At 50.4% G+C, this 27,986-nt stretch overlaps 2 protein-coding genes across 15 annotated transcripts; both read left to right on the forward strand.

Annotated features, from left to right (window-relative positions):
• Positions 1 to 36: 36 nt before the first annotated feature.
• SUOX (sulfite oxidase) lies at positions 37 to 4,362 on the forward strand. The gene is made up of 4 exons (XM_032874411.1): positions 37 to 243; positions 1,722 to 1,778; positions 2,025 to 2,202; positions 2,441 to 4,362. Exons 1-4 carry the CDS (start codon positions 155 to 157, stop codon positions 3,848 to 3,850), a joined length of 1,734 nt encoding a protein of 577 aa, XP_032730302.1. The 5' UTR covers positions 37 to 154; the 3' UTR covers positions 3,851 to 4,362.
• Positions 4,363 to 4,894: 532 nt separating this feature from the next.
• On the forward strand, positions 4,895 to 27,899 carry IKZF4 (IKAROS family zinc finger 4). 14 transcript variants are annotated; one of them, XM_032874419.1, is made up of 11 exons: positions 10,968 to 12,684; positions 12,841 to 12,891; positions 14,030 to 14,119; positions 14,424 to 14,571; positions 18,115 to 18,208; positions 19,498 to 19,602; positions 20,622 to 20,882; positions 21,586 to 21,753; positions 25,469 to 25,618; positions 26,110 to 26,241; positions 26,849 to 27,899. In XM_032874419.1, exons 4-11 carry the CDS (start codon positions 14,527 to 14,529, stop codon positions 27,607 to 27,609), a joined length of 1,716 nt encoding a protein of 571 aa, XP_032730310.1. In that variant the 5' UTR covers positions 10,968 to 12,684; positions 12,841 to 12,891; positions 14,030 to 14,119; positions 14,424 to 14,526; the 3' UTR covers positions 27,610 to 27,899. The 14 variants fall into 14 exon arrangements, with proteins under 14 accessions (XP_032730312.1, XP_032730316.1, XP_032730315.1 ...); XM_032874421.1 differs by lacking the exons at positions 10,968 to 12,684; positions 14,030 to 14,119; positions 14,424 to 14,571; positions 18,115 to 18,208 and adding exons at positions 4,895 to 5,210; positions 6,268 to 6,469 and having other exon boundaries at positions 12,844 to 12,891; XM_032874423.1 differs by lacking the exons at positions 10,968 to 12,684; positions 14,030 to 14,119; positions 14,424 to 14,571 and adding an exon at positions 4,897 to 5,210 and having other exon boundaries at positions 12,844 to 12,891.
• The last annotated feature ends 87 nt before the right edge of the window (positions 27,900 to 27,986 follow it).

Raw genomic sequence — 27,986 nt, forward strand, 5'->3', positions numbered from 1 at the left:
GAAAACAGCCAGTCTTAGCCGGGAGCCTTCGTGGCGCCTCGCCTGCCTCAGCCTCCAGGAGGCGGGCACAACAGCTGGGAGGCGGCCCGCGGCCAGCCAATGGCTAGGGGACGAGCTGAGAGGCGAAAGTGGTCCTTCACTCCGGGCCAACGTCATGGTGCTGGCCCCGCCCCTTTGCCCCCAGTCGTCTGGAGCCAGGCGGGTAAAGCAGCCGCCAAGCGGACCGAGAGGACTCCGAACCCGGTAAGGTGGTTGGGAGCTGAGAGAGGGAGGAGGTGGAGGAAGGCCTGGAACGCAGGCGATGGCCGGGGTGCTGGGACCCGGGAATGCTCCAAGGACCGTGGGTTTGAACAAAAACTGCCGATACAGCCTCCGCTCCCGCTGTCCAGCTGCTCCTAGGGGCGCGGTTGTTGCTACGAGACACTTGTGCCAGCAGCTGGGCAGTGGCATGGAACTGGGTGCTTGTGCTTTAGAGCTGGATATATCTTACTCTACCTAAAGTGCCCCTGGGGAGTGAGGGGCCACCACCCGGACAAGGGGTGTGGCATCTGTTTTAGAGCAGAAGGTTGCTTCTCCCAAACCTGGGACACTGAGCTGACCGAGTTCACCTGTAAGACAGCCCTACTTGCACCACTCCAGCCTGGTTATTCTAAGTGGGCTGCTGGCATCGAGGGCAGGTGGGAGGGAAAGGGAGGATCCCATGGCCCCGGGGTAAAATGCAGACTCTGTTCCTGCTCCTGTCACCCTTGCAGTTTCCCTGTCTGCCCCCTTCTTTAGCATTTCGCCAGCAATTGGGGCTTCTCTCACTCTTCCCTATTTTGGCATTCCTGGAGTCTGCGATCTATTCAGTGCTCTGAGGAAGGAACTGCTACAGGGCAGAGTGGAAAAATTACTTCTCTAGCCCATCCCCTGACACCCTGGCCCTTAACTTCCCAGTTTGCTGAGTTCACAGGCATGACCTAGACAGGGCAAGGGTGGGGACCCTGGGCTGGGGTTCAGTTCCCAGCTGGATTCTATTTTCTTTTTCCCTAAGGTTGGTAGAGGAAAGGAGGGGACTGAAAGGTCTTCAAAGACAACGTTATTACCTGTTTGCTCCTCACAGCTACTCTGCTAGATACCTCTCATTCCACAGACAAAGACAACAGTTTTGAGAGGCTTGGTATCTTGCCCAGGCAATGGGGCTGGTTAACAGCAGGTCTGGTTTCACAAACAGTTCCACTCCAGAATCTGAGCTCGTTCATCTCATTAGGCTACCACTACCTTTTTCACCTTTTTGTCCCTATCTAAGTTAATCTGCCCCTCAGTTGTCCTCTGCTGACTTTGGAAATAATAAACCAGCAAACTGGACTGTAGATATTTTGGCTTCTGTCCTTTAGGCCCTTGGCCCGGATCACTGTTCCCTGTAGTGGACAAAGTAGAGAATGGAGGATGGGAGATAGGAGATAAGTGATTCTAGAAGACCAGCCCCCCTCTCTCTGGCCCCTTCCCTTCCAGCCTGTCTCCACAGTCTCTCTGAAGTCCTTTAGGTTTTCTCTAAGGGCCAATTTGGACACACACACACACACACACACACACACTTCCATCCTTTGGCTTCATTACCATGATAAAGTATCCTTATTTGCCCAGGGAGTTCCTTGCTTACCTTCTGTCTTCCTTCCACCCATTTCCTCAAGTTGCCCTAATATCATCCCCTTCTTGATCCTGGAATCTTTTTCCCACAGGTCTGCCACAATGCTGCTGCACAGGGCTGTGATCCCATGTCTCCGACAGGCCTGCAGGTAGGCCAACCGATCCTAGAACTTGCCTCCTGGCCCTTATCTGTCACTACCAGTATCTTTATGATGTTTAATCTACCAGATAAGGTGGTAGGGAAAGCCATAACTCACGCATGTGCCCCACCCATCCGTAGATGAACAATAGTCCCAACTGAAGGAACCAATGGCCAACCTGATAAACCCCAGGTTTTCACTTTCTCTCCTATATGATCTGAACTGTGCTACTAAGAAGACCTCTCTCTTTTCCAGGCTCCAATCAGTCCCCTCAAGGCTCTGCATTCGGGCCTGCTCTACAAATGATTCACTTCAGCCCCAGTGCCCCAGCCTTGACTTCTCTGGTGCTAACTCCAGCACTAGGGGATGGAGAGTCATGGGGACTCTGCTAGGCCTCGGTGCAGTGTTGGCCTATCATGACCACCGGTGCAGGGTAAGTGGGGAAGGGAGGGACTTCACTGTCAAAGCAGAGGGGCCCTAGTAAGCTCCACAGACAACCCAGTCTATTAACACAGAGCCCATGGTGATACTGTCTTCCTGAAGACTAAAGATGGAGTCTGCTACCTCTGTTTCACAGTGGCCATGACTTTATGGGTTGGGTCAAGGTGAGCCAGAGTGATTCCTTCTTACTATTTATGTTTCTTTGTGGCTTACCCCTGCCCTGCCTGCAGGCTGCTGAGAAGTCACCACGCATATATACCAGAGAGGAAGTAAAATCTCACAGCAGCCTTGAGACTAGGATCTGGGTAACTCTGGGCTGTGAGGTGTTTGATGTTACAGAATTTGTGGATCTACACCCAGGGGGGCCATCAAAGCTGATGCTAGCAGCAGGTGGTCCTTTAGAGCCTTTCTGGGCCCTCTATGCTGTTCATGACCAGGCCCACGTGCGTGAGATACTGGCTCAGTACAAAGTTGGGGAGCTGAGCCCTGAAGACAAAGCACCCTCCACCTTGAAGACCTCTGACCCTTACGCTGATGATCCTGTACGTCACCCAGCCCTGAAGGTCAATAGCCAACGCCCCTTTAATGCAGAGCCCCCCCCTGAACTGCTGACAGAAAACTATATCACACCTAACCCTATCTTCTTCACCCGGAACCATCTGCCTGTACCTAACCTGGAACCAGAAACCTATCGCCTGCATGTAGTAGGGCCACCTGGGTGTCAGTCGCTGTCCCTATCCCTGGATGACTTGTACCAGTTCCCCAAGCACGAGGTCACAGTCACTCTTCAGTGCGCTGGAAACCGACGCTCTGAGATGACTCAGTTCAAAGAAGTAAAAGGTCTGGAGTGGAATGCAGGGGCCATTAGCACTGCACGCTGGGCTGGGGCACGCCTCTGTGATGTGTTAGCCAAGGCTGGTCACCAACTCCATGAAACTGAGGCCCACGTCTGCTTTGAGGGACTGGACTCAGACCCCACAGGGACTGCGTACGGAGCATCCATCCCTCTGGCTCGGGCCATGGACCCTGAAGCTGAGGTCCTGCTGGCATATGAGATGAATGGGCAACCCCTGCCTCGTGACCATGGCTTCCCTGTGCGGGTGGTGGTTCCTGGTGTGGTGGGTGCCCGCCATGTCAAATGGCTGGGCAAAGTGAGCGTGGAACGAGAGGAAAGTTACAGTCACTGGCAGCGGCGGGATTACAAAGGCTTCTCTCCGTCTGTGGACTGGGACACAGTAGATTTTGACTCAGCTCCATCTATTCAGGAACTTCCTGTCCAGTCAGCCATCACAGAGCCCAAGGATGGGGAGACCGTGCAATCAGGGGAGGTGACTATCAAGGGCTATGCATGGAGTGGTGGTGGGAGGGCTATAGTCAGGGTGGATGTGTCTCTGGATGGGGGCCTAACCTGGCAAGTGGCTGAGCTGGATGGAGAGGAACAGCGTCCCCGGAAGGCCTGGGCCTGGAGGTTATGGCAGCTGCAAGCGCCTGTGCCAGCTGGGAAAAAGGAATTGAACATTGTTTGTAAGGCTGTAGATGATAGCTACAATGTGCAACCAGACTCGGTGGCCCCAATCTGGAACCTGCGAGGTGTGCTCAGTAATGCCTGGCACCATGTCCACGTCCGTGTCTCCCCATGAAAAGGTGAAGTGGAATTACCTACTCCCAGAATCATTTTCTCAACCCCTTCCGTAACCATCCTTTTCCCTCATTACCACAGAAAAACCTTTCCTTTCATCATCACTTCTTGGATCACCACCTTGTACTATGCCTTCCTAAACCTCACATAGATAACATGCATTGCACATTTCCAAGCAGGCATCAGCTCTCCTTTGACACTATGTTACATAACTCCTGTTGTGCCCCTTGTTGAGAGCTGTTGGGGCTAGAAGGGGGGGGAATTCTGTAAACAAGCACTCTTCCTACCCAACCTCCACTGCTAATGTATACCACCACTTTATTCTACTCCTCTTTTTGGGAGTTTTCAGAGAATGTGGATACATGTGAGAAAAGTGTATATGCAACTTTCTACTTTAAACTTTATACTTTCCACTTTCTGGGTTGCCAGGGAGGCAATCCTGGTGAAATCCTACCCCTTTATAGTTCCACTTTTCTAAATACATCAATAAAGTGTTTTAAGTCCACAACTGAAGAAATGATTATGACTTGGGACTTCTTGAGGCTGGAGCGTCAGCATGTTGCAGGAGGGAGGTGCGCTGGTACTCGGATGTGTAGTGAGATAATCCAAAACAAGGTGGGGAGGAGGAGGGAAGGGAAGCTGGTGCAGGGACGTCAAGAAGTGGGACTTCCTTCTCTGCGGTCAGCCGGCATCTGTAGCGTTGCTTAGGTGACTGACCTCAGAATACCTCCAAGAGAGTTTTTAAAAATTGACATTATTAAGCTCCTCCCCGCCCTTCCCCATTCCTACACTTGGAAGGAAAGACAAAGAATGCTGAGGTTAAAAACAGTATTCTCTTAGTAGGGGCGGCGCAAAATTTGGCACTAGGGGCAGATATGTCAGGGCACGAGGGGGGTGTCCAATGTGCGCCCAATTGGCAAATTAGATGCAGATGAAGGGGCATGACCGCGCCTCTCCGACTTGAATCTTTCGGTGCTCGGCTACTCTCCCCTAGCTCTTCTCCCTTTTCCCCAGCAGTCTCCCCGGCTTAGGGACGCTCGGTGTTCGGCCACGCCGCCTGTCGCCTAGTAGTGGGACCGGAAGTTGTTCGGGGGAGGGGGGACGGCTGTGATGGGGGGGGTTGGTGGGGGGGGGCCGGTCCCTTCTCAGGTGAAGCCGCTGATGGAGATGGACCCGCCGCCGCCGCTGAGCGCCCGGGTCCCGGGTCCGGCCCGGTTGCCGCCGCCTTAGTGACCCCACTCCCCCCGCACTGGGCCGCCCGGGCCAGAGTGGGGGACCCCTGCGGCCCCGCCCCCCTCTTCCCCAATACAGTCCCCTCTCCCACACCCGCCCTAGCCTGCGCGCGCGCGGAGCTGCCTCAGGTGAGTAAGGGGCGGGGCTTGGGCGACGCGCTGGGGGCGGGGTCTCTGTCGCCGGGGGCGGGGCCTGAGGGGCTTGGGCGAGAAGCGAGGGGAGACTGGGGCGGGGGGCTGGCGGGAAGAGGGTATAGCTTCCTGGGCTGTGGCTCAAGGGGAGGAAGCTGGCCCGGGTGCTGGGGGAGGTTGGCGCGAGGCTTAAGGTTTAGGGGAAGGTAACTGGAAAGTCAAGGGGTCCTAAAAAGGCGGGAGATGGGCCAAAGCAGAGGACGGAGGACAGCCAGGAGCTGGGTGCGTGAGGCACCTCGGTGAAGTATGGCTGGGGTAGAACAGAGAAAGAGTGGAGAAAGAAGCAGAGGGGTACCTGGGCAAAAATGCGAGGGACTCGGGGTTTTGTCGAGAAGGTTAGAGAGAAGGACATAGGCCTAGGTGAGGAGATCTGGGAGGCAATGGAAACGTGGTAGAGAGGAAACTTAGAGTGGAAGTGGAAAGTGCTGTCGAGGGTACCATGTAGGGTGAAAAGTCTATGGAACCTGAGAAGCAGGTTCCTTCCTGGGAAGGGAGAGATTCACTGCATATGAGTCCTAAGAAAGAACTGTAACCGAGGAAGCCCTGGGACTGACAACTCTAGGGAGACACAGACTTGGGAAGTGGTTATATGCTAAAAGAAGCCTCCATGTACCTCCTCACACAGCCCCATCCCCAGTTATTTTCTTAGCCCTTGTCTGCTAGAGTTGTAGATCCTCAACTTTGGAAATTTCTGTTTGATGTCTATGCTTTAAAAAAAAAAAAAATATATATATATATATATATATATATATATATATATAGTAATTGGTCCTGCCTGGAGACAGTTGGGAGTTTAATGGAACACAGACCTTTAGATATGAGATGTTCAGGAAATAAGGTACCCCATTTCTTTCTCCAAGGTAAGAATTTACTAACTCTGCTTCCAGGAAGATCTGATGCATTATCAACCGAAATGTGTCGAGTTTTGTACACCTTCTTTCACTTCAGTCCCTCCTCCCATAAACAAAACTGTCTACTATTGTGGCTCTTACAGATCCCCCACTGACATGTTTCATAGCTCCACCTGTGTCCTAGTCTACCCCTCCTGAGCCCTCAAAGCGTCAGTCATGAGCTGCAAAAGTTCCTGGCTTGCTCACATGTCAGCTCTAGGCCTTCCATCATCATGGCCAAGCAGAAGACTGTTGAGGCCTGTTGTTTCCCCCTTACTGCTACTTATGCACTTTACCTGTGTGAAGGTACATGTTTATATTCTTAGGAAGCATTAAAAAACAGTATTTCCACTTAAGATAACTCAGATTCTGAGGATAAAATCAGGACAAGGACAAATCAAACAATCTTTGAAAATGTAGCTTCTTATTTGGTAGGAGTATGTGAGAATGCCTAACTGGGAATCCCACATCTCCTCATGGGTCTGTCAGTAGGTCAGTGAATCTTGCTTTATCGCGTCGGGGGATTTCAGCCTTCCTTACAACCACCTAAAGCCGGAGAATCTGGACAACTCCCTGGGTCATGAGAATAGTCAGAAGAGTGGCTCATGAGATAAAAATAAAGTCTTGAAAGAAGAAAATAGTGTTGCATTGGGAAACAGGATAGGTCTCACCAGAGTTTCTGGGGGTGGGTCCCAGGGTGGTGGGAGCTGCCCTCAGTTTGGCAGGTTGAGAATTATGTCTTGCCCTAGTCAACAGATGCTGATGTCTCAAGCACAAAATATAATGTCTTTCTTGCCCACCAAGTACAGTTAGTTAGTTCAATTGTAGCTCCTGGGAAATCCCCCTTCTCTTAGTAGGTTAAGGGTAGAGGACATTTTGGGACTTGGCTCAGAAAGAAGTCCTTTTTTCCAGTGAAAATGCAACTGAACATTTCTTCTTTATTTTCTCTTAGTTTAAATCTGCAACTTGTACTTCCCAGCATGGGAGGAACATTATCCCACCTTTTACCTCCTACTAACATCCACAAAGGAATTATTTTCTCCCAAACTGGCCATCTTTCTTCCCTCAACATACACACAAAATAACCAAGGAAAAAATTAAGATAAGTTATTGTTGGGCCAGTATTTCTAGGCTCCTTTTACTCTAGTGGGACAAATAAGAATGTGGAGCCCTGTGGGTATAGACAATGCTATAAGCAGAGGGACTCCCTCTTTTTGTTGGTCTCTTGACCCTGCCAGAAGAAGATTGATTTCTAAGCTGTTTGATTTTCCTCCTCTTCTCAAAAGAATTGTGGATTCTGTATTGGGAACGGGGAGACAGTTTCAAGGTTTATCTGAAGAAAGCATCTAAGAAAGGACAGTGCTGATATGAATGGCCTGTCCCTTCCCACCCCACCAATGGGAATAGCATCAACCTTACAGACTCTGCTGGAATACATATGCTGGTGTAATCCTTAGGTCAAGGAGTCCTGTTTCTACCTTAAAGAGACCTAATGAGCATCTAGGTTGGCAATTTCCTCAGGCTCAGATTCTCTAAAAAGAGACATGGGAGGGAGAGGATTATTTCTCTTATCATCCATAAACCTGTGTTTCTAGTTCAAGGGTTTACGTCACTAAGATGCAGACCCCCAAACTGTTCAACACCCAAGAAAGAAGGTAAGCATGGTGACCCCAAACCTTCCCACTGTGGCAAGATTTAACTTTGTACTATAATGGAAAAAGACTGGTTACCAGCCTGGTAACCTGGGTTCTATTTGTCTTAATTCTGTCACTGACCAGATGGGTGACTCAGCTTAATTTCTTCTTCTGTTAAAAACCAAGAGATTGGATGGGGTGCCTGGGTGGCTCAGAGGGTTAAGCCTCTGCCTTCAGCTCAGGTCATGGTCTCTGGGTCCTGGGATCGACCTTCTTTGGGCTCTCTGCTCAACAGGGAACCTGCTTCCCCCCACCCCACCTGCCTCTCTGCCTACTTGTGATCTCTCTCTCTCTCTGTGTCAAGTAAGTAAAAATAAAATCTTTAAAAAAACAAACAAGAGATTGGAGATCATCTCTCAGCTCCATTCTAGCTCCAAGATTCCCCAGGTCCTACAACATTCCTGCCCCGGCCCTCCACATGAAGAGAGGCTTACTAAATTGGATTGTCATGGCAAGATTCTCTGTTAGTGGAGGAGCCCAAAAACATCTTTCTGGTCCAAACAACAGTGAACCCTTTTGAATAGCATGCGTTAGAGACTTCCAGTCAGGATTGCCACCAAAGGAAATGGTTTCTGTCTCTTGCACCTTTTTGCTACCCTACCCCAGTCAGAATAGTTCATTGAGAATTCCATGTAATTTCAAACCTCACTTGATAGAGCTAACTTTGTTTGGGGACATCTTTGTCTTCAAAACTAATTATTATAAAATTCAAATTGAACTCTGCTGCCCTACTTCCCTCACCCCTGCCCAAACATACAGCTGAATAGCAGTGACTTTGTGGGGCCTTTCTATAAACACAGAGCTCAGATACTCAAGGGTATATCTGAAAAACCCAGAGAGTATTATCTCATGTACATCATACCTAGTGATTTAAACTGTTTAGTTTGGCCCTTTCCTTAGTTCCTTAAGTCCTAAGATGAGACATGGGAGAGGTAAAATTGTTTCTCCTCCACCCATAAACCTTAGCCTTCTCTCTCTCCCACAGTCTACATGGGGAGGACAGGGAAGCACAAAGGATAAGAGAAAAGATGCATCCATCTGAGATCTAAAAGGAGACAATGAGATGATATTTTCTCACTGTCCAGGTGTTGTGTTTCCAGCTCCTACCCCTTCTTATTTTAGAGACTGGCCATTCCTAGGATGACCTGAGAATTCATCCCCTTAGCCCTGCTCCCCAAGCACTTGGATAATGAAGTCGAGCTGTCTTCATCACTATTATATTATACATAGAAGGTCAACGTCTATAGCCTGGTGAAAAAATGAGTCAGATCTTTCTGCTGTAAAGATAGACACATGAGCTGAGAAAAGGTTGGTGGGTTTCCTTCAGAGGGCACTAGGTTGACCCTAAAGATCATTTCAGAGCTGCAGGCTGCTGGACGTCAAGGTCTGTTTCCTGGAAAGGGGCAGGTTGTCAGTCAGGCTGCTGACAATGCCTCATGCCACCTCCTCCCTCAAATCATTTACCTCTTTCCCCTCCCCAGTTATGCTGAGCTCTGAAACACAGCCCTGGCTGCCAAGAGACTCCAGTACGTTTTCATGTTGATTTCATTCAGTTCACAAAGGTAGAGACAAGAGAGGATGATGCTGTGGGTTTGGTTTACTTGTAGTACCTGAACTGCTGACTCCCAGGCAGGTAGAAAAGTTCTGTCTTGTTAATAATCACTGCACTCCACTTCAGGTCCCAGGTCCTAAGGGAGACTAGAGAAAAGATGTCTGCTTCTCCCTGCTGTAGTTCGAGAACAATAACCAAAAGGATGGCACAGATCCTTGCCGCTCTCTCCACTTCCACTCTCTTTCCCAACAAGATCTTCCTTGCTACCTTTCTACCCACTAGACCACATGGAGTGTATTTTAAATTCCAATTGTGGAGTGTCCCTGGATCAAACAGGATTCTTTAGAGGATTTGAAGAGCCTTAAATACTTGTGATGTCCATCTTATTTCAGGCGTTCAGAGCCACTACATAGAGAGAACTTGACTTTCTGACATTTTTGTCACCTAATAGTGAAAGCGATAGGGATATTTTTGTGGAGATAGGAAGTTGGGGGCGGGGGTAGCTGATGCGTGACCTGCCCTTAGAAGTCAGACCTTGGATTGTTTGTGACACGTTGCTTGTCAGGAAGTGTGGTGGGAAATCATCTGTCTAGAGGGAATGTCCATTCCTGCCCTTTCCTGTTCAGACGCAATATTGTGCTGATGGGAGAAAGTCAGGGCCGTAGAGGATTCTTTTTTTTTTTTTTTTTTTTTTTTTTTTGAGGACTCTTGTTACAGTGCCAAATGGATTCAAAAGAACAGGGAAGAAAATCTTTGTCTCCAGAGGTTACAATGACCAACCTTTCCTCCCTCCTCACAGAGACACTTCCTTTTGAATTGGGAAACTAGCTATTTCTAGTTGCTTTGTATTCAGCTCGCTGAACTGAATTTACAGTACATATGTGCCTACCTCCGTCACTGAATGATGCCTAGGTTGCTATAAAGCCGATTTCTTTCCAAGATCTTTGAGCCAAACCTGTCTTGTGTAACTAACTTCTCTCTTTTTATACCTCCTCCCCGCCGCGGTATGTCTCCAATTGGCAGTGCCTAATTTGACCCAGTTCCTCTAAGGAGACACTAAGATCTGCCTGCCTGGCCAGGCAGGGGAGGAGGTACTTTGAGGGGCGGGGAGTGGGAAGGTTGGGAGGGATGTGCTGCCTGGAGACTTGAACAGTGAAGTACGTCTACCGATTTGCTCCTGGCTCTCAGAATACCAGGATTGGGAACAGTAGAATCTCCGTCCGCTCTCACTTCCAGGGTTACCAACTTGGCATGAGGACCTGCTAGAGGCAGCCAAACACTGATTTTGCCCAAGATGTGTCATGGAGCACCTGTTAAGAGCAATTAAGAAGCAGAAGAGCTCAGTTTACTGCTAGGAACAAAGTCCAACTCAGAAAACAACTCCTTCAGACCCTTCTGGAAATTGTTTTGGGACCATTTGGGCAGGTGTCCAAGAATGAGATGCACTTCCTGAGCCAGTGCTCGCTGAATGCTCTGCTTCAACTGTTTTGCCTACCTAGTGCTTATCTAGCCCCTGGTTCGTTTGTGTTCTCTCTCTCTGACACACACACACACACACACACACACACACACACACATATCACACACATTATATTACATTAGCATATTTCTCCCCTTAGAGCCTGCTCAACTTGTTCTTCTTTTTAAGTAACAGACCCCACTCCCGTGGGGGTCACACCAAAGAAAGAGATGCCTTAATTGATGTTAGAAGCAGCGAAAAGCAAGAAGATCCATGACTTTTGAAAGGAAGCAAGATGGTTTAATGGGAAGAGCACAGCTCAGAGCAGTGGGAAACCTGTGTTCTTCTTCCAGTCTCGCCATGAGCCCGGAGACAAGTCACTTAACCTCTCAGAGCCTCAGTTTCTCCAAGAGAAAATGGAGGCAATCTTGCTCATTCTTGCTTCTCCTGCATGGAGCATGGGGAGGAAGGAAGGGAAGTCACATGTGGCATCTTAGCTTTGCAGTTTCGAAAAATCCCAAAGGGCAATTATGGAGCTAATGATTCGGAAATGAAAGGGGCCCCATGAGTACCAGACCGCCCTTCCTCATTCTTTGAATCTCTGCCCACCACAAGTTCTATGGCTAGTTCCAGAGGGTATGGGTTTGCTAATCACTATGGATTTGGGGTCTTCTAATCATTACCCCTAAGGGAACCTTCACGGAACTACTCATTATTGTGGCTTGCTCTAGCAGTCTGATCCCAAAGCTCAGTACATCCCAGGGAGGATGTGAAGAAAAGAAGAGCTGAAAATAAACTTAGTTAATTTTTTCTTCCACACCCGGGCTTCCCGGGGTGAGACTAGGATTCTCTAATGAGACCTAAGACACAGCTGCTTTGTGAAGCGAAGGAAACCCCATATTTCGGGTTTTCTCTTGAGACTTTTCAGAAGAGTATGATGTCTCTCAGCACCCAAATGACCTGGGGGAGAGGGGCAAGAGGATAATAGATACTTTTCCCCTGTGCATCCCCCAGAATCCTCCACCCTTGCCTCTAACAGTATAGTATTACAAGCCAAAGATTTTCATCCATCTGCCTGAGAGAGATCTTTGAAGAGACCAGGAATCCTGATGGCAGCTCAGGCTGTTCCCTTGCCCCACTCTTATGCCCCCAAATCTGCCCTGGACTATTTATTTTTTATTAGATGACTGGTGAAATCAATTTTGGAGGTATGTAAATTTCCACCAAAGAGATTTTTTTTTTCCTCCTCCCACAGGCTCCTAAGGAGATAATTCATTGGAACAAATTATCACTTTTAATTGTTCTCAGTTCTTGAATTGTTTAATACTCTACTGCCAATTACTGCTCGCTTCTCTTAAATAGACTAACCTGCATTTTAAATTCAGTCTTCCCCCTTTAAAAAAAATAAATAAACATAGTGAAGTAATTGACAAGAAGGTGGGGAAAAGCCACTTAAAGTTTTAATTTATTAGACCTTCAGTGGAGGACTCCTCGCTGAACCTGAGGTGGGCTGCTCTCCATCTTCTACTTTCCTGTCCCCCTCCCTCCCCTACACACCCCAAAAAAGAATCCCTTGAGACAGAATCCAGCTTCTTCCCCTTGTTACTACCCTGTTCTTAAGGTATAGAGCTTCTGTGGGGCTGGGTTTTTTGCCTCCAGAAGCTGGGCTATAACCTGTCTCCTTTCCCACAGCGTCAGCTCCACCTACAGGAGGAGGGTCTACTCTCCAAACACCGCAACTGGGACCACTCTGGAGTAAGACAGTGTTTCCACTCCAGAGGCTGGGGAAGCCTGCAGAAGTTGTAGGTTGGAGTTTGTAAGTCGGCGTACGCTGTCTTTCTCATCAGGACCAAGTAGGAGGTTTTTGTTCTTTAGGCTAGGGTTGGAGCAAACTTGCTAATTCCAGAATGTTAGAGAGAAACCTCCTCCCTTCCCAGATCTGGCTTCTAATCACAGCTATTTTCTCTTTCAGCAGACTCTAAGATGGACATAGAAGACTGCAATGGCCGCTCCTATATGTCTGGTATGCCCTCTTGTGCACTGTGTTTGTAAGGGGCTGGGAGCAGCCGCTCGCCTGTGGAGCAGAGCGGAGTCCAACCAGCCTAGCACAGGACCTCAGGTGCCCCGGTCACAGAGCTGCCAGTCACGCTTGGTAGTGCTTGGTAGCATGAGTCTATTTTGGTCATTTTATATTCCCTAAATAGAGATTCTCTTCCCAGACTTCTTGGGGGATAAGGGAAGGGGAACGGAACAGGAGGGAAATACAAGTGGGGACTGTGAGGCATAGTTTGAGAGGAATGATCTAAAGCAAAGAGATAGAAGGAAGATGTAGGTCCTTCTCCTATACTCTGAGGTCACCAGCCCAACACGATACTCTGTCCCAGCCAGGTGGAGAGTGGGGCAACCTTGGGGTTTCAAACCTCCAAGGCCTGTAGGGGCCAGGTGGGTATGTAAATGAGCGAACGAGGAGAGGGAATTCGGGGGACTGTCAGAGAGAACACATATCCTACTTCAAGAAGCAAAAGCTCCTCGTTGTGCACCAGTCACAGTTGTGCCAGAATGTGTATCCAGTGTGGCCAAAACTTGCAATTTTTCAAGAGAAGTCAGGAATCCAGATTTTATGTGAAGTGTCTCCATTTTAGACTAAGGACTCAATATTTTCAAAAATGTTCCAAGGAGCAAGCCAAACTTGTCTATGGGCTGAATTCAGCCAGTGGGCCAACAACATAGAGCTTTTGAAAGAAAGATATAGAGCCCAACTCTTATTTCTCCCAGTCCTTTCCCATGGTCCTTTCCCATGCTGTGTGGCTTTATATACCTGCCAGATACTCTTACTGAGGCAGAAGAGATCACTGCTCGTATGAATGGCTTTTAGAGATAGGAAAGTAATTGGGGTCTTCTCAGAGTTTAACAAGGTGAAAAGAAATGAGGATCTTTATCGGGCTCTCTCTCTGACAGTGCAGAGAAGGGCTGAAAACAGAGCTTGTCTCTAAGACGGAAGGAGTCATTTTTTGGAGCATTAGAACGTCAGGGCAAGAAATGATCATAAAAGGTAAGGGAAGCCAGAATTGAGCTTTGACATGATGAGGATGCCCGTCAGAGATCCAAGCACCGCCGTAGAAATGACCTATAGCTTATTTTTTTTTTTTTTTACCCTGAAGTGGGACCAATGTAATTATGGGCATGTTCAAAGGATGATAGCAAGATGGGTCAGACACACATAGCAGAGTCATTGGGAACACCTGGGTAATGTAAGGTAAGACATTGACTCTGACCCCTTTCTCATTTAAGGAGGGAAGGAGTTGGAATGGGTAAAGGCATTTGATATCTGCTACATGCTGGTCCGAGTGACAGGGATCAAGTAGACTAATGTAACTGAAAAAGATCTATTGGAACAAAAGTCACGGCCCTTCTGAGGAATCAGCCAGTCCTTCTCTGTCCCGCTCAGTTAAGCCTACTCAGAAAATCACTACTGAGCAACAGCCACCCCCCAGACCTTGTTTTATTGCTGGGGAACGGGTAGACGGATAAATACCAGTCCCTTTCCTAACTTAGGTAAATGAGAAACTGAGAACGTGGCGGGGAAATATCCCGAGCAGCTCTGTCTCTGGAGAATGTGGATTAGAGGAAAACCTCTTAGGGTGTTTGCTTCACGTGCATGAAACCAAATTGTCCCTGCTTTCAGCAGATTGACATTTCCGAGGTAAGGGAAGCCTCCACACAGGATGGTTTTTGGAATGAAGGGGGAGGCCAGAAACCCCTCACCTGTGTTTTGAGAATTCTAGATGCCAGCATCTACCCTAGAGAATGGGAAAAGGGAAAGCCAAGGGAGGGCTAACATTAGTTCTGAAGAGTAGCCCCTGCAGGGCTAGGCATGGCTGAGACAGTCCACATGAGGGGCATCTGAGAGCCCAGTGCTGACCCATCTCTCCTGGGCCAGTATGCAAGCAGTGGGAAAGCCTGTTGTGTGTACCCCTCCTAAAATACACTCCGGCCCTTGAAGATCATCACAGCTCTTCTGTCTCCTCACCTGGCCACGCAATGAAGTGGGTATCTCTCCTGTTCTTCAAAGAGACTTTCCCACCTCACAGAACCCAGTTCAGAAAATCCATCCTCTCTCCCCTTGTCTCTTTCTAAATGGGCAGGTCCCTCCCTCCCGGGGTCTTGAGAGTCCATTAACTTACCACACAGATTCTCTCCCCACCTCCATTCCCTATCTTTCAGGGGAAACTGAGTTGCTCAAACCCAGCTCATGCAATTAATTGACTGAGCAGTGCTTGTCCCAAGTTTTCTGGGACTCTGAAATGTTTAAGGGAACCTTAGAAAGGGACCCGGGGTAGGCAGCCCAAAGTTTCACGGCCCCTCCCACCCCCAAATTCTTGGAATCAGAAAATCTAGTCTCCAAAGTAGGTCAGCACGTCAGTGAGCAGCTCCTCTGGAAGGGAAGGGAGCAGAGGCCTTGTCTTGATAGAAGGCGGATTCATCCAGGGCTGTCGGCTGCTGGGCCCCAGGGGCACTGGAAGGGAGGCGAGCTGCGGAGGTGGGGAGACTATACCAGGATTTTGCCCGGGATCTGAAAAGCCTCAGGGACACAGAGCAACACTAGCCTGAGACCAGACTGCTGGGTCTTCTCGCCGCTGGGAAGGAGGGGGCTGTCAGTCCCCAGATCTGGAAAGCGACCTCCCTCCTGGAGGAGGAGGGAAAGGAGGGAATCTGAGTGCCTGAGTTTCGTGGGGGAGGGGCTTTCTGCCGGTTTGAGAGCCTTGAGGCTGCCCCATGTCCTGGGCCCCATGACCTCTGGGGCCTTGGCTTCCCCAGCTGGCAGAGGATTGGGCCTTCCCTGGGGGCCCCCCTTTCTCCCTCCCACCTGGAGGGCCCTTCCATCTCTCTCTCTCTCACACACACACACTCTTGCCTCTCTCAGGCATTTGTTGTGCAGTTCCTCTTTGTCTGCTGGGCACGAGGGCAACGGCATCTGGCTCCCCCTCCCTGTGCACACCCCCCACCCCCACCCCTTACTGGCTTGGGAAAGGGATGCTGTAGCCTAGCATCCCCCCCAACCAGACACACATATACATTCTCTCCAACCCCCTCCCCAAACACATCCAAGCGTGCGCTCGCTTGCGCTCTCCCTCTCTCCCTCTCCCTCTCTCTCTCTCTCCCTCTCTCTCTCATACACACACACACACACACACACACACACACTCTCTCTCTCTCTCTCTCTCTCTCTCTCTCACGCGCACACACACACACACCCTGGGCTGAGCTCTTCTTGCTGGCTGCAGCCGTGGGCCCCTGCTCACCGTGCCGCTGCCTGCGAAATGACGGCGGTTCCCCTCACTTCCAGGAATCCACGCTTCCTGGAAGGTGAGTGGCTGGGCTCACCCCTGCCTGCCACCGAGACGCAGACATGCACACACCACCCGCACTCCCTCGCCGTTTCCAAGGCGGCGGCCGCGTTCGCACCCCAGGGTCTCACCGGCAAGGGAAGGATAATGTAAGTTCAGGCAGAAGGTGGCTAGTGGAGGGGGAAGGGGGGGTTGCCGGGGCTAGGGAGCCAATTCAGTAACAACTCCCAAGCCTGAGGAGAGGGAGAGGATGGGGGCTGTGTGTGTGTGTGTGTGTGTGTGTGTGTGTGGCGGGGGAGGGGGCGTTCCTCCCTATACTTGCGGAGGATGGGAAGGGTGTTTGGTGTTGCTAAGCAAAGACTGCGACTTGGACAGTGGGAGCTTGTGGTGACATCTTGATTAGGCCTTGGGGACAGATGTAGAGCTGCCCGGGATGAAATGCCGAGACAGGCCCGGGTGGGAATGGGTAATAGAATCAAGGTAAAGAGGAGCCTTGGCAGCGGACGCCTCACCCTGGAAGAGAGATCTGAGGGGCCTCAGCCTCTTCCCCACAATAGAGCTGGGGATGGGCGTCTTTCTTCGCTCCTGGACCCACTGTTCCCTGCTAGCAGGTTAGCATCCTGCCACCCCGGAGCCCATGGTCAAGAAAGGGAAAGCAGTTAGGATGAGAGCAGAGAAGTGTGGAGGTTCTTGAACCTCATGGCTGTTGCCTGGAGGCAGCCACTCTTTGAAGGGATTGAGGAAGGGCAGCAGGAGTGGAGGGCTAGTCTCCTTTAGCATATGAAACACATTTACCTTGTGGGACATTGCCCTGTTTCCTCTCTCCCTCCTGCTTTTCTGCCCTGGACCCACCTCCTTGTTCCTCTGATGTCAACCTCATGATTTGGCTTTACCCTCTGGGGGTTCAGCCAATCTATGATGACTTTGACCAAGAAAATTTCTCTGAGACCCGAGAGTGGCCTTAATTCTTGGCTCTGACAGTCTGGGATTTCTTGGGAGTCCCAGGCATTTGAAGTTCCCTCCCTGGGGTTTCTGGGACTGACAGAGGAACTGCTGAACTTCCTAAATCTGTCTCTAGGCCCCTTTACCCTCCGGTTAGAACTCAAAATCCCTGGGTCCCCATAAAGACTTTCTGGCCCCTGAAACAGATTCATTTTTATGTATTAGCCCCATACAAGCAGACTTGAGTCTATTTTCCCTAGGGAGGGCAATGGCATCAAAGAGCCTCTCGAACTACTAGTGTGGTTCTCGAGGCACCTGCTCTTCCTCCCGTTCCCAGGCCTTAATAACGAAAGGCACAAAGGATGTTTTCCTCTTATTGCTCCTAAATATCCCTTTAAGCATATTTTCCTCATGTATCAAGCCTCCGGCTCCAAGAGGCGGTCTCAGCCTAGTAGGCTGGGACTAGAAATGGATTTCTAGCAAGTTCATTCATTGTTTAGGGGCAGGGACTCAGCACCAGGGCCCAGAGCCCAGTTCTTCCCCTAGTACTAATATCAAGTGATTTAGGGCAAGTCAGCACTAACGTCTGAAAAGGAACAAAAAGTTACCGTACCCTTTTAGCCCCTTTAACTACGGAAAACCCTACCACTTAATTGAAGGACGTATTTTAAAACTAGGTCTGAGTCTACACATCTCAACCTTCAACTCTGAGATGCTTACTTCATGACAGGTGTGTGGTTCTGACTGGGGCAACTTTTCTAGATAACCATGGCTCATCTATAGGGCCCCAGCTGGGACAACTCAGTTTCAAGCTATAAGACATTTTCTATAGCAAGTGAACAAATTTCCTCAGGCTCTGATGGGAAAGAATGGGGGAAGTGGGACTTTTAGAAGAGGATATGAATGGGAAATGGTCCCAAAGTCCTGAGTGGTTGTTTTCTTCCCACTGACCAAAGCTGGAGAGGGATCCCTCAGGAGGGTGTGTTCCGGATTTCTTGCCTCAGGCCCAAGACTCCAACCATTTTATAATGGAATCTTTATTTTGTGAAAGTAAGTATGTGCGTAGCTGGGAAATTGGGAAAAGTACTAATAGGTGGACTTTAGGGATGACTTTTAGGGCTCGTGTCTCTCTCTCTTTCTCTCTTCCATATTTAGGCTGTGTGTACACATCCATGCATGTTCACGTTAGCAGATAATGTAGAAGGCTATGGGTGTGTTTTCCCCTGTAGGTATGTTCTCTTTATATGTATCTACATCTGTGATATGTGTCTGTGTCTATGTGTGTGTTTACCTATATGTGTTTTATTTCACCTATAAATTTGTGCAGAAGATTGTGGGGAGGAGGGATTTTTTTTTTAAAAGACTTGATTCATATCTCCACGTATGTTAACTAATTTTTTTAAAGATACAGACGAAACTCTTAAAACTCATTTTTATAAAGCGGTTTGTCAACACGTTAACAATGAACATAGTGAGAATAAACTCATTGTTTTACTGTCAAGGAAACAGCAAGCCGTAAATATGTGACTGGAATCATATCAGATAGGAGGCGTTCTAGAGTAGTCAAATTCATGCTGATTTCAGAAGGCCGAACAGGCCCAACGCTCCTCTGCTAAAAGACAAGTGACTCCCCACTGGCTGTGGAGATGGGCTCAGGACATGGGTGCTTACAGTTTCTGATCTGTCCAGGTTCTGCCTCTACCAGCTCTGTGACCTTAGACAAGTAGCACAGCCTCCTTGGTGCCTCAGTTTTCTCATCTGCAACATTAAGTTCGTATTGGCACCTGCTTCATAGGGTCGTTGTGAAGGTGAAATGAGAGAATTCGTATAAAGTGAATGGAACCATGCCTGGCACAGAGTAGGCACTCAATAAATGTTAGCGGCTGTCATTATAATTACTATTATTATCATTAGATTCAGGGACCATTCCAGCTGCCCTTCCTGCAGATCCCGAACCTGGTGTTGGGGGCTCCGGAAAGGAACAGTAGGGAAGAACGTCTGTCCTGAACTGCCTCTCTCCTGAGGCCCCCATTTTCCTCTCCACCCTGGCCCGCCCAGCCCCAGCCCTGCTTCCTGTGGACGTCAGGCAGTGATGTTCTTCCCCTCAGGCCTAGATAAAGGTAGGGTGGGCAAGACGCAGCCATTGAGCTCGCAGAAGTCTGCACCGGGCACCGGGGCTGACGAGGGCACAAGGTATGGTGCCGAGCTTACAACGCTGCCTTGTACGTGGCTACAAGATCAATGTTTGTGAAACATCGTACAATTTTGAAGAGGTGAGGCAACAGATGGTCAAAGGCTCCAGCCGCAGCTTCACCTGTCCTCTTGTTCTCTCCTCCAAGGTAGCGGGGACTCATCTCTGGAGAAGGAGTTCCTCGGGGCCCCAGTGGGGCCCTCGGTGAGCACCCCCAACAGCCAGCACTCTTCTCCCAGCCGCTCACTCAGTGGTAAGTGCGACTGCCCTGCCCCTGCCCTGGCACTAGGTGCCCCCCACCCCGCCCGTCTGTGTTTGGCCCTCAGCTCACCCTCCATGGGCAGCCATTGCCCCTTTGCTGCCTCCCTCTGGTTTTCTGCTTCAAGCCTCTACACATCTACAAGAAGTACGGACCTCAGCATCTAGGGTCTTCCTGACTTCTGAAAGGAGAGTGAACGGTGGCTGCCACACTAGGGTAGAATTAAAAGAGGCCTGGCTGGGATGAAGGCAAAGGCTCCAAAGAGAAATCCTGGAGTTGGAGAAGCAAGGAATGGTCACAAGTAGAGCTAGATAGGAAACAGAGATGAGAGGGATCTCCTTATCACCCACTCCCTCCTGCTCCTGGGCCTCATTCTCCTGCCCGGATAGGTCCCCATGACTGCCTCTTCTTGCTGGCCCTAGATCTGTGACATTCTCTGAATGGTTGGAATAGCCAGGAATATAGGTCAGAGCTAGAGCCAAGGCTTTCTCTTCAGTGGCTCCTCCCTCCTTCATCCCCCTCTCCAGATTTTAATGGAGGGGTTCTATCTTATGGGGAGGGAAGATGATGTGAGCCATCTCTGTCCTCCATTTTTGCTCTCTCTTTAGCCTGCCATCTCTTTGGTCTTCCTAAGACCATTTTCCTGCCACTGTTACTTGCTGGCTTCCTGCCCAGGGCCAAGCCCGACATCTTTCTTAACGATAAGAGAATGGAGAAGAAGACTCCCCTTAGCCTCCTCCTCTCCCCAGTGGAACAGAAGACCTCCCATGTACCCCAACTTTTTTCTCTTGGAGCCTATTTGCCTTGGCAGTGGGACGGGAGGAAAAGGTTATTGCAGGTCCCAGCAGGACCACCATATCACCACCCGGGAGACTTCAGGTGTTGGCCTCTTTTAAAGCCTGTGTGTCTCAGGGCTGGGAGAGGGCCTGCTGGACATCAGGAGGACCATTCTGGTTTGCGGGCAGGTTCCCCCCTTTGCCTGTTTCTGTCCTAAACACCATCCCACCCTCCAGCCAACTCCATCAAGGTGGAGATGTACAGCGATGAGGAGTCAAGCAGACTGCTGGGGCCAGATGAGCGGCTCCTAGAAAAGGATGACAGTGTGATCGTGGAAGACTCGTTGTCAGAGCCCCTGGGCTACTGTGATGGAAGTGGGCCAGAGCCTCACTCTCCCGGGGGCATCCGGCTGCCCAACGGCAAGCTCAAATGCGACGTCTGCGGCATGGTCTGTATTGGACCCAATGTGCTCATGGTGCATAAGCGCAGCCACACGGGTGAGTAAGCCAGGGGCTCCAGAGGAGCTCCCATGCGGGCTGGACAGACAGAGGCATAGGACACCGTGTCTGCAGTGGGGCAGCCTCAGAAAGGGAAGGGTCTCTCCCAGCACACCTTCCAGCTGATGGAAAAAAGAAGCGATGCCATTTGGATTCCCTCAACACTCATACTTCTCTGGCGCTTTCATCAGCTGTCGTTCGTTATAAAGAAAAGCTGATATTTCTCTCAGGAGGTGAGGGAGATAATGGCATAGCCTCCAGAAGGGTCCTAGAGTCCAACAGGGACAGGACTCCAGGGTATTATCTGGGCCCTCCGGTGTGGAGATTTAAACACACAAACAAATAAACAAAAACAAAAAAAGGAAAACAAAAGCCTCGTCTCAGCTTTCTGAGGCTTTGAAGGCTCCTGGAGCACAGTGGGTCTTGTAGGACTCAGTTTTGGGTTCACGGGCTTTTGGCCCAGAGTTGCAGGCCTGGTGCCCTTTGCCCTACCATTAGTCTCTTCTCCACACCTTCCCAGGGTAAGACTGTTCCTGAGGGAGCTTTAGAACACAGGAATCTTGTGTGCGTGCCTCAGCTCTGCCCCTCAGAAATCCTCCTGAGCACCTGCCCTCAGGCAGGGTGGGGCAGAGGGTGCAAGAAGAGGTTGAACCTTCAAAACTCCTCTCCCCCAGTCCTCAGTGATCTGTTGCTTCTCTTGCAGGTGAAAGGCCATTCCACTGCAACCAGTGTGGTGCCTCCTTCACCCAGAAGGGGAACCTCCTGCGCCACATCAAGCTGCACTCCGGGGAGAAGCCTTTCAAATGTCCCTTCTGTAACTATGCTTGCCGCCGGCGTGACGCGCTCACCGGCCACCTCCGTACACACTCGGGTCAGTGATCTGTTCGGTCGGAAAGGAGGAGTGGGACCTCAGTACCCCAGGGAAATAGAGCTCAGTGACTTCTCTTGTGTTCAGGGAGTTACGGTGTCTGTCACTGAGGAGGCCAGAGCACCCACAGAGCAGATAGGGCCCTGCCTCTCTAACCCCTCGTCTGGGCCCCATGGGAAATTTGGGGGACTCTTTGATGAGGTATTTTACATCTGCTACACTCTGTGACGTGGAGCAAAAGGAGCATGGGTGATGTTCTAGGCTCTTAACAGTCACCCACCCTTTGTTCTTTAAAGTTCATGCTACTGCCAGAACCATCTGTACCCCACCCCCCCCATACTTCTGAGCACCAGAAAAACCCTTCCTCACATTTCCATGTGCTCGAGGTCCCACGCCCATCACCCATCATCACCTTCCTCCATGATACCAGAGGTCTTGGATCACCACTGTCTTGTCTTCTCCTTTACTTCTTACTGGTTCCTAAAAATATCCATGGGCCTCCAAACTCCAGAGAAAGAAAGGAGGCCTAGGAAAAGCCTCTGTTCCCCATCCCAAGAGGTTGTCCCCTTCCCAGAGGCAAGAGCAAGTTGCCAGAGTGTCTAGAGGTTAGTGTTTGGATCCGTGCCAGGGGACTGGACTATCCAGTTTTCATAGCCCCAGCCAAGACTCTTGGAGTCGACATCTATCTGAATCGCTGCGCAGACAGTATTTTTGAAGTATCTTACTAAGTTTTAAGCTTGGCCTTGCGAAGAGACCAGGAGTCAAGCTGGTGGGAAGGAAGAGCTCAAGACTGGGAAAAGACAGGAGGAAGGGCAGAGGGGAAAAAATTAGTAGGATCTGTCCTTGGCAACTTTCCTTGCTACTTTTCTCTTTTCCTAAACTCTCTTGGGCCAGGATTTCAAGGGACAGAGTAATCACCTCAGCAGGCTTTCCCCAGCCACCTACCTTGTTCTAGGTTCTCTCACCTTGGAGCAGGCTTTTTGATCTATAAAGCTTTTCGCTTGTCTCCTTGTGTGATCCTCATAACAATTCCAAGGTACATGGTATTATCCTCACTTTGCTGACAAGAAAACTAAAGGTCTGGGGGAGAAAGAAAAAAAAATTGCTAGTCACAGAGCTATTCTGCAGCCTTCCTGGACCTCGTTAAGGTTCTGTGCCACAGAATCATACTCCTTTTCCTTAGAAAAGGGGTGGCCTCCCCTACCGGTTTGGAACAAGGATGGCTTGATCCCAAGAATTGCTGAAACAAAAACAAGGCCCCCAGGGTAGATTTTGGATGTTGTTCTGTAGGATATTATTAGGAATAGAATTAGATACAGGTATCCCACTAGGTTCCATCTCTATGAGATGCTTTCTATGTAACCCACACTATAAGAAAAAAAAGGGTCCCTCTCCCAGATGTTAAACCGTTTCCCCAAAAGTCTTAGGTGGACAGGGACCATGGCATTTACCTCATCCCCCAAAGACTAGGTTTTACAGAGTAAGGTCAAAATGGCATGGATAGATTGAATCAAGGCCTGGTTTAGGTGTGTACATATAGGGTGGAGGTAATTACCAGCCTCCTGGAGACACCTCCTGCCTCCCTGCTCAATAGTAGCTATATACATAAAATAAGATTTTTTTATTTATTTGTCAGAGAGAGAGAACATAAGCAGGGGGAGAAGCAGGTGGAGGGAAAAGCATGCTCCCTGCTGAGCAAGGAGCATGATGTGGGGCTTAATCCCAGGACCCTGGGATCATGACCCGAGCCAAAGGTAGATGCCTAACCAACTGAGCCACCCAGATGCTCCAAGATAGTAAAACAAGATACACAATACCTTGTTCTCTCACTTTTCTCTCTCCTCTCACAAATATTAACTCTCAAAAGTTGTCTTTAGGGGCACCTGCATGTCTCAGTTGGTTGAGCATCTGACTCTTGATTTTGGCTCAAGTCATGATCTCAGGGGGGTGAGATTGAGCCCCACATTGGGCTTCATGTTCAGTGAGGAGTCTGCTTCCCCTCTTCCTCTCCCCCACTCACTCTCTCTCAAATAAATAAATCTTAAAAAAAAAAAAAAAAAGTGTTTTTTAAAGGAAATATCCATCTCAGTTTTCCCAACTTCTTTTCTTTGGGAGAAACAAAAAAAATATATATATATATATATTTTTTTTTTTTAATTTGTCAGAGAGAGAGAGAGAGAGAGAGAGAGCGAGCACAGGCAGACAGAGAGGCAGGCAGAGTCAGAGGGAGAAGCAGGCTCCCTGCCGAGCAAGGGGCCCGATGTGGGACTCGATCCCAGGACGCTGGGATCATGACCTGAACCGAAGGCAGCTGCTTAACCAACTGAGCCATCCAGGCGTCCCTATTTTTTCTTTTTTAAGTAATCCCTACACCCAGCGTGTAGCTCTGAGACCCTGAGATCGAGAGAGATCAAGAGTCTCATACTCAGGATGCCTCGGTGGCTCAGTCGGTTAAGCATCTGCCTTCGGCTCAGGTCATGATCCGGGGTTCCTGGGATCCAGCCTCCTGTAGGGCTCCCTGCTCTGTGGGAGGAGCAGAGGGAGAGGGAGAACCAGACTCCACACTGAGCAAGGAGCCAGCCGTGGGGCTCATCCCAGGACCCTGAGATCATGCATGACCAGAGCCGAAGGCAGATGCTTAACCAACTGTGCCACCCAGGCGCCCCTAAATAAATAAAATCTTAAAAAAAGAAAAAGTCTCTTGCTCTTCTGACTCAGCCACCCAGGCACCCCAGAAACTAAATCTTTATAATTTGTTCTTTCTTTTTTTTCTAAAGGTTTTATTTATTTGACAGAGATTGAGAGAGAGAAAGAGCATGAGCATAAGCAGGCGGAGCGGCAGGCAGAAGGAGAGGGAGAAGCAGACCCCCTGCCAAGCAGGGAGCCTGCCAGGGGTCTGGATCCCAGGACCTCTGGATCATGACCCAAGCTGAAGGCAGCACTTAACCGACTAAGCCACCCAGGCGCTTCTAACTTGTTCTTTATTTTTAAAAAATTTATAAGACCCTCAAAGTTGATATTCTCTTCCTTTTACTCATCTCCTTTATTTCCCTCTCTCTTATTCTTCTTCTCTTCTCAGAATTTCTCTGTCAGTGATGGTTTTTCTGGGGCTCTCTTGGTAGCTCAGTGTAGAGACACAGAAAGAAAAAGAAGCAGTAGAACGAGGCTAGGGGTGGAGTAAAGGTCAGTGAAAACTGCCCCTCCCCACATTGCCAGATCTAAGGGCTCTCATTTCTGTCACCCCAGCCTACCAATTTCCCCCAAACCAAAGCAGATAGGTCGTAAGCAAAAAATCCCCTTGTCTGATAAACAGCACTTGCACCCGCCTGCCACATGGAAAGGTTAAACCGCAGTCTGGGCCCCAGAATCTGAGACCCTAGGGTGGGGCCAGCATGTCTGCCAGGGATGATCCTCTACCAAGTCCCTGACTCCTCCTTCCTGTGAGCAGCAGTTTGGCCGCCATGAGCCCTACTCCCCCACCACGCCCCCGCAGTCCCAAGCTTTAGGCCCCGGGTCCCCTCTCTCTTCCCAGGGCTGTACACTGACTGGCCCCTTTCCATGTTTGCCGCTGAAGGTAGGGGAGGAAAGACTAGCAGAATTCCCTCGAGCCACACCCCTTCCTCCTCATGCTGGGGTCCATTCACTCCCAGAGGGCCTTGTAGAGCCCGGGGCACCGGGAGGCGTGACCAATGTGGCGTCTCTCCCATCTCCTCCACAGTCTCCTCTCCCACAGTGGGCAAGCCCTACAAGTGTAACTACTGTGGCCGGAGCTACAAACAGCAGAGTACCCTGGAGGAGCACAAAGAGCGGTGCCACAACTACCTACAGAGTCTCAGCACTGAAGCCCAAGCTCTGGTGGGCCAACCAGGTGGGGCTGTCAGCAGGCCTGGGGGGAGGGGAGGGGTGAGTGGAGGGCAGAGCCAGAGGGCCTGCAGGGCAAGGATGATTCCAGCCCCCCCCCACCTGCCCACCCCTGACAAAGGGATGAGGTCTTTGGAGAAAGGACGGTTCCCTCCTTGGTCCCGGAACTCTCCAGTTGGTGCAGAGCCCTGTGGTAGGTGCTGCAGGAAGGTCCAGGGGTCAGGGACGTTCTGATCTATGTCCTCAGTCTAAGGGGAGAGAGAGAACACAAGGGAGTATAAAACCGAGGGTCAGATGCATCTGTAATTGTCCTCCCGATTACCTGAAATGTTGCTAGGATGAGCTCTAGATAAGGGGAAGTGAGCGGAACCCAGTTTTCTAGGTATCGGGGATGCCCTTCCTTGGCTACCGACTGGCTGATTCTCTCCAGGCAAAGGCTGCTGAGCCAGTGCTGCTCCGCTTCAGCTGCTACTATTGTCCCCACTTCCTTCCCTCTAGGTGACGAGATTCGTGACCTGGAGATGGTGCCAGACTCCATGCTGCACTCATCCTCGGAGCGGCCAACTTTCATTGATCGGCTGGCCAATAGCCTCACCAAACGCAAGCGCTCCACCCCCCAGAAGTTTGTAGGTAAGAGTCCAGCTGGAGAGAAGACATCAGCTTTAAGCCACAGCTCCTCTAAACCTGAGCTCTGGTAGCCATCAAACCAGCTGGGCCTGGAGATTTGATGGAAGGGAAAAAGTGGTCTGGTAGGCTCTGGTGCTCAGAATCCATCCCCAGAACAGAAGGGGCATGAAAAGGAAGAAGGTACCTCGAGAGGGTGTTGAGGGCTCTTGTGGTGGTTGTAAGAGGAGGGAGGTCAGGGAGCTCAGGTTCTCCCAGGTTTTGAGAACAGCGAGGACTTCCGCCTGTGGGATCTGAGACAATGGCCCTGACAGTCAGAGGGAGGAGGTATGAGTATGGGGTCCACCCACTTGGCCTTGAGGTTCGATCTATAGCTTTATAAAGGGCAATGAAGGAAGTGTTAAAGATCAGCAGGGGCTGGGAACTCAGTCCTTCCCTACAATTATAGCTGGAGTTGGGGAGTCGCCCCACAGAGGTCCTGACCTTGAGGGAAGTGAATGAGGGCTGGTAAATAATGTTACAGCCATCCCCAGGGTAAGCAAACAAAGAAGTCATCCTGGGAAAACTCAGGAATTCTCCAAACCCAGCTCTGCTGAGATCCTCTCCTCCACAGGTGAAAAGCAGATGCGCTTCAGCCTCTCAGACATCCCCTACGATGTGAACTCGGGTGGCTACGAGAAGGATGTGGAGTTGGTGGCACATCACGGCCTAGAGCCCGGCTTTGGAGGTTCCCTGGCCTTTGTGGGGGCAGAGCATCTGCGTCCCCTCCGCCTTCCACCTACCAACTGCATCTCGGAACTCACACCCGTCATCAGCTCTGTCTACACCCAGATGCAGCCCCTCCCTGGTCGGCTGGAGCTTCCAGGGTCCCGAGAAGCAGGTGAGGGACCCGAGGACCTGGCTGATGGAGGCCCCCTCCTCTACCGGGCCCGAGGCCCCCTGACCGACCCTGGGGCATCCCCCAGCAATGGCTGCCAGGACTCCACAGATACAGAGAGCAACCACGAAGATCGTGTTGGGGGGGTGGTATCCCTCCCTCAGGGTCCCCCACCCCAGCCACCTCCCACCATTGTGGTGGGCCGGCCCAGTCCTGCCTACGCCAAAGAGGACCCCAAGCCGCAGGAAGGGTTACTGCGGGGCACCCCGGGCCCCTCCAAGGAAGTGCTCCGGGTGGTGGGCGAGAGCGGTGAGCCCGTGAAGGCCTTCAAGTGCGAGCACTGCCGAATCCTCTTTCTGGACCATGTCATGTTCACTATCCACATGGGCTGCCATGGCTTCAGAGACCCTTTCGAGTGTAACATCTGCGGCTACCACAGCCAGGACCGGTACGAATTCTCTTCCCACATTGTCCGGGGGGAGCACAAGGTCGGCTAGCCACCTACCTACCACCCTCCCTTCAGTCCGCCACTCCACTGCCTCCCTACAGGAGTCTAGCTCTTTCCCCACTTCATCCCAAGGAGCTTGGCTCCGTAGCCTCCTCCACTGGCTACCAGACTTCACACTTGACCCTGACCCCTCCTCACCTATTCTCCTCTACCCTGACTGACTTAAGCATTGTGATGAAACAGGCCTTTTTGCTTATGTTTCTCCTCTTCCTCTTCTCTCATCCCAGCATAGTCAGAGTTATTTATTGATATAATTTGTGGATTTTTCTTTTGGCTTTTTCTCTTTGATCAGTCACCTGCCACAGCCCACAGACCGCTCCCACTTTAGGCCTAATTTTTCTTTCTTTGATGCAGCTTTCTCTAACA

This window comes from Lontra canadensis, unplaced genomic scaffold (genome assembly GCF_010015895.1).
Source record: "Lontra canadensis isolate GAN:19392208 unplaced genomic scaffold, GSC_riverotter_1.0 scaffold53, whole genome shotgun sequence".
NCBI lineage: Eukaryota > Metazoa > Chordata > Mammalia > Carnivora > Mustelidae > Lontra > Lontra canadensis.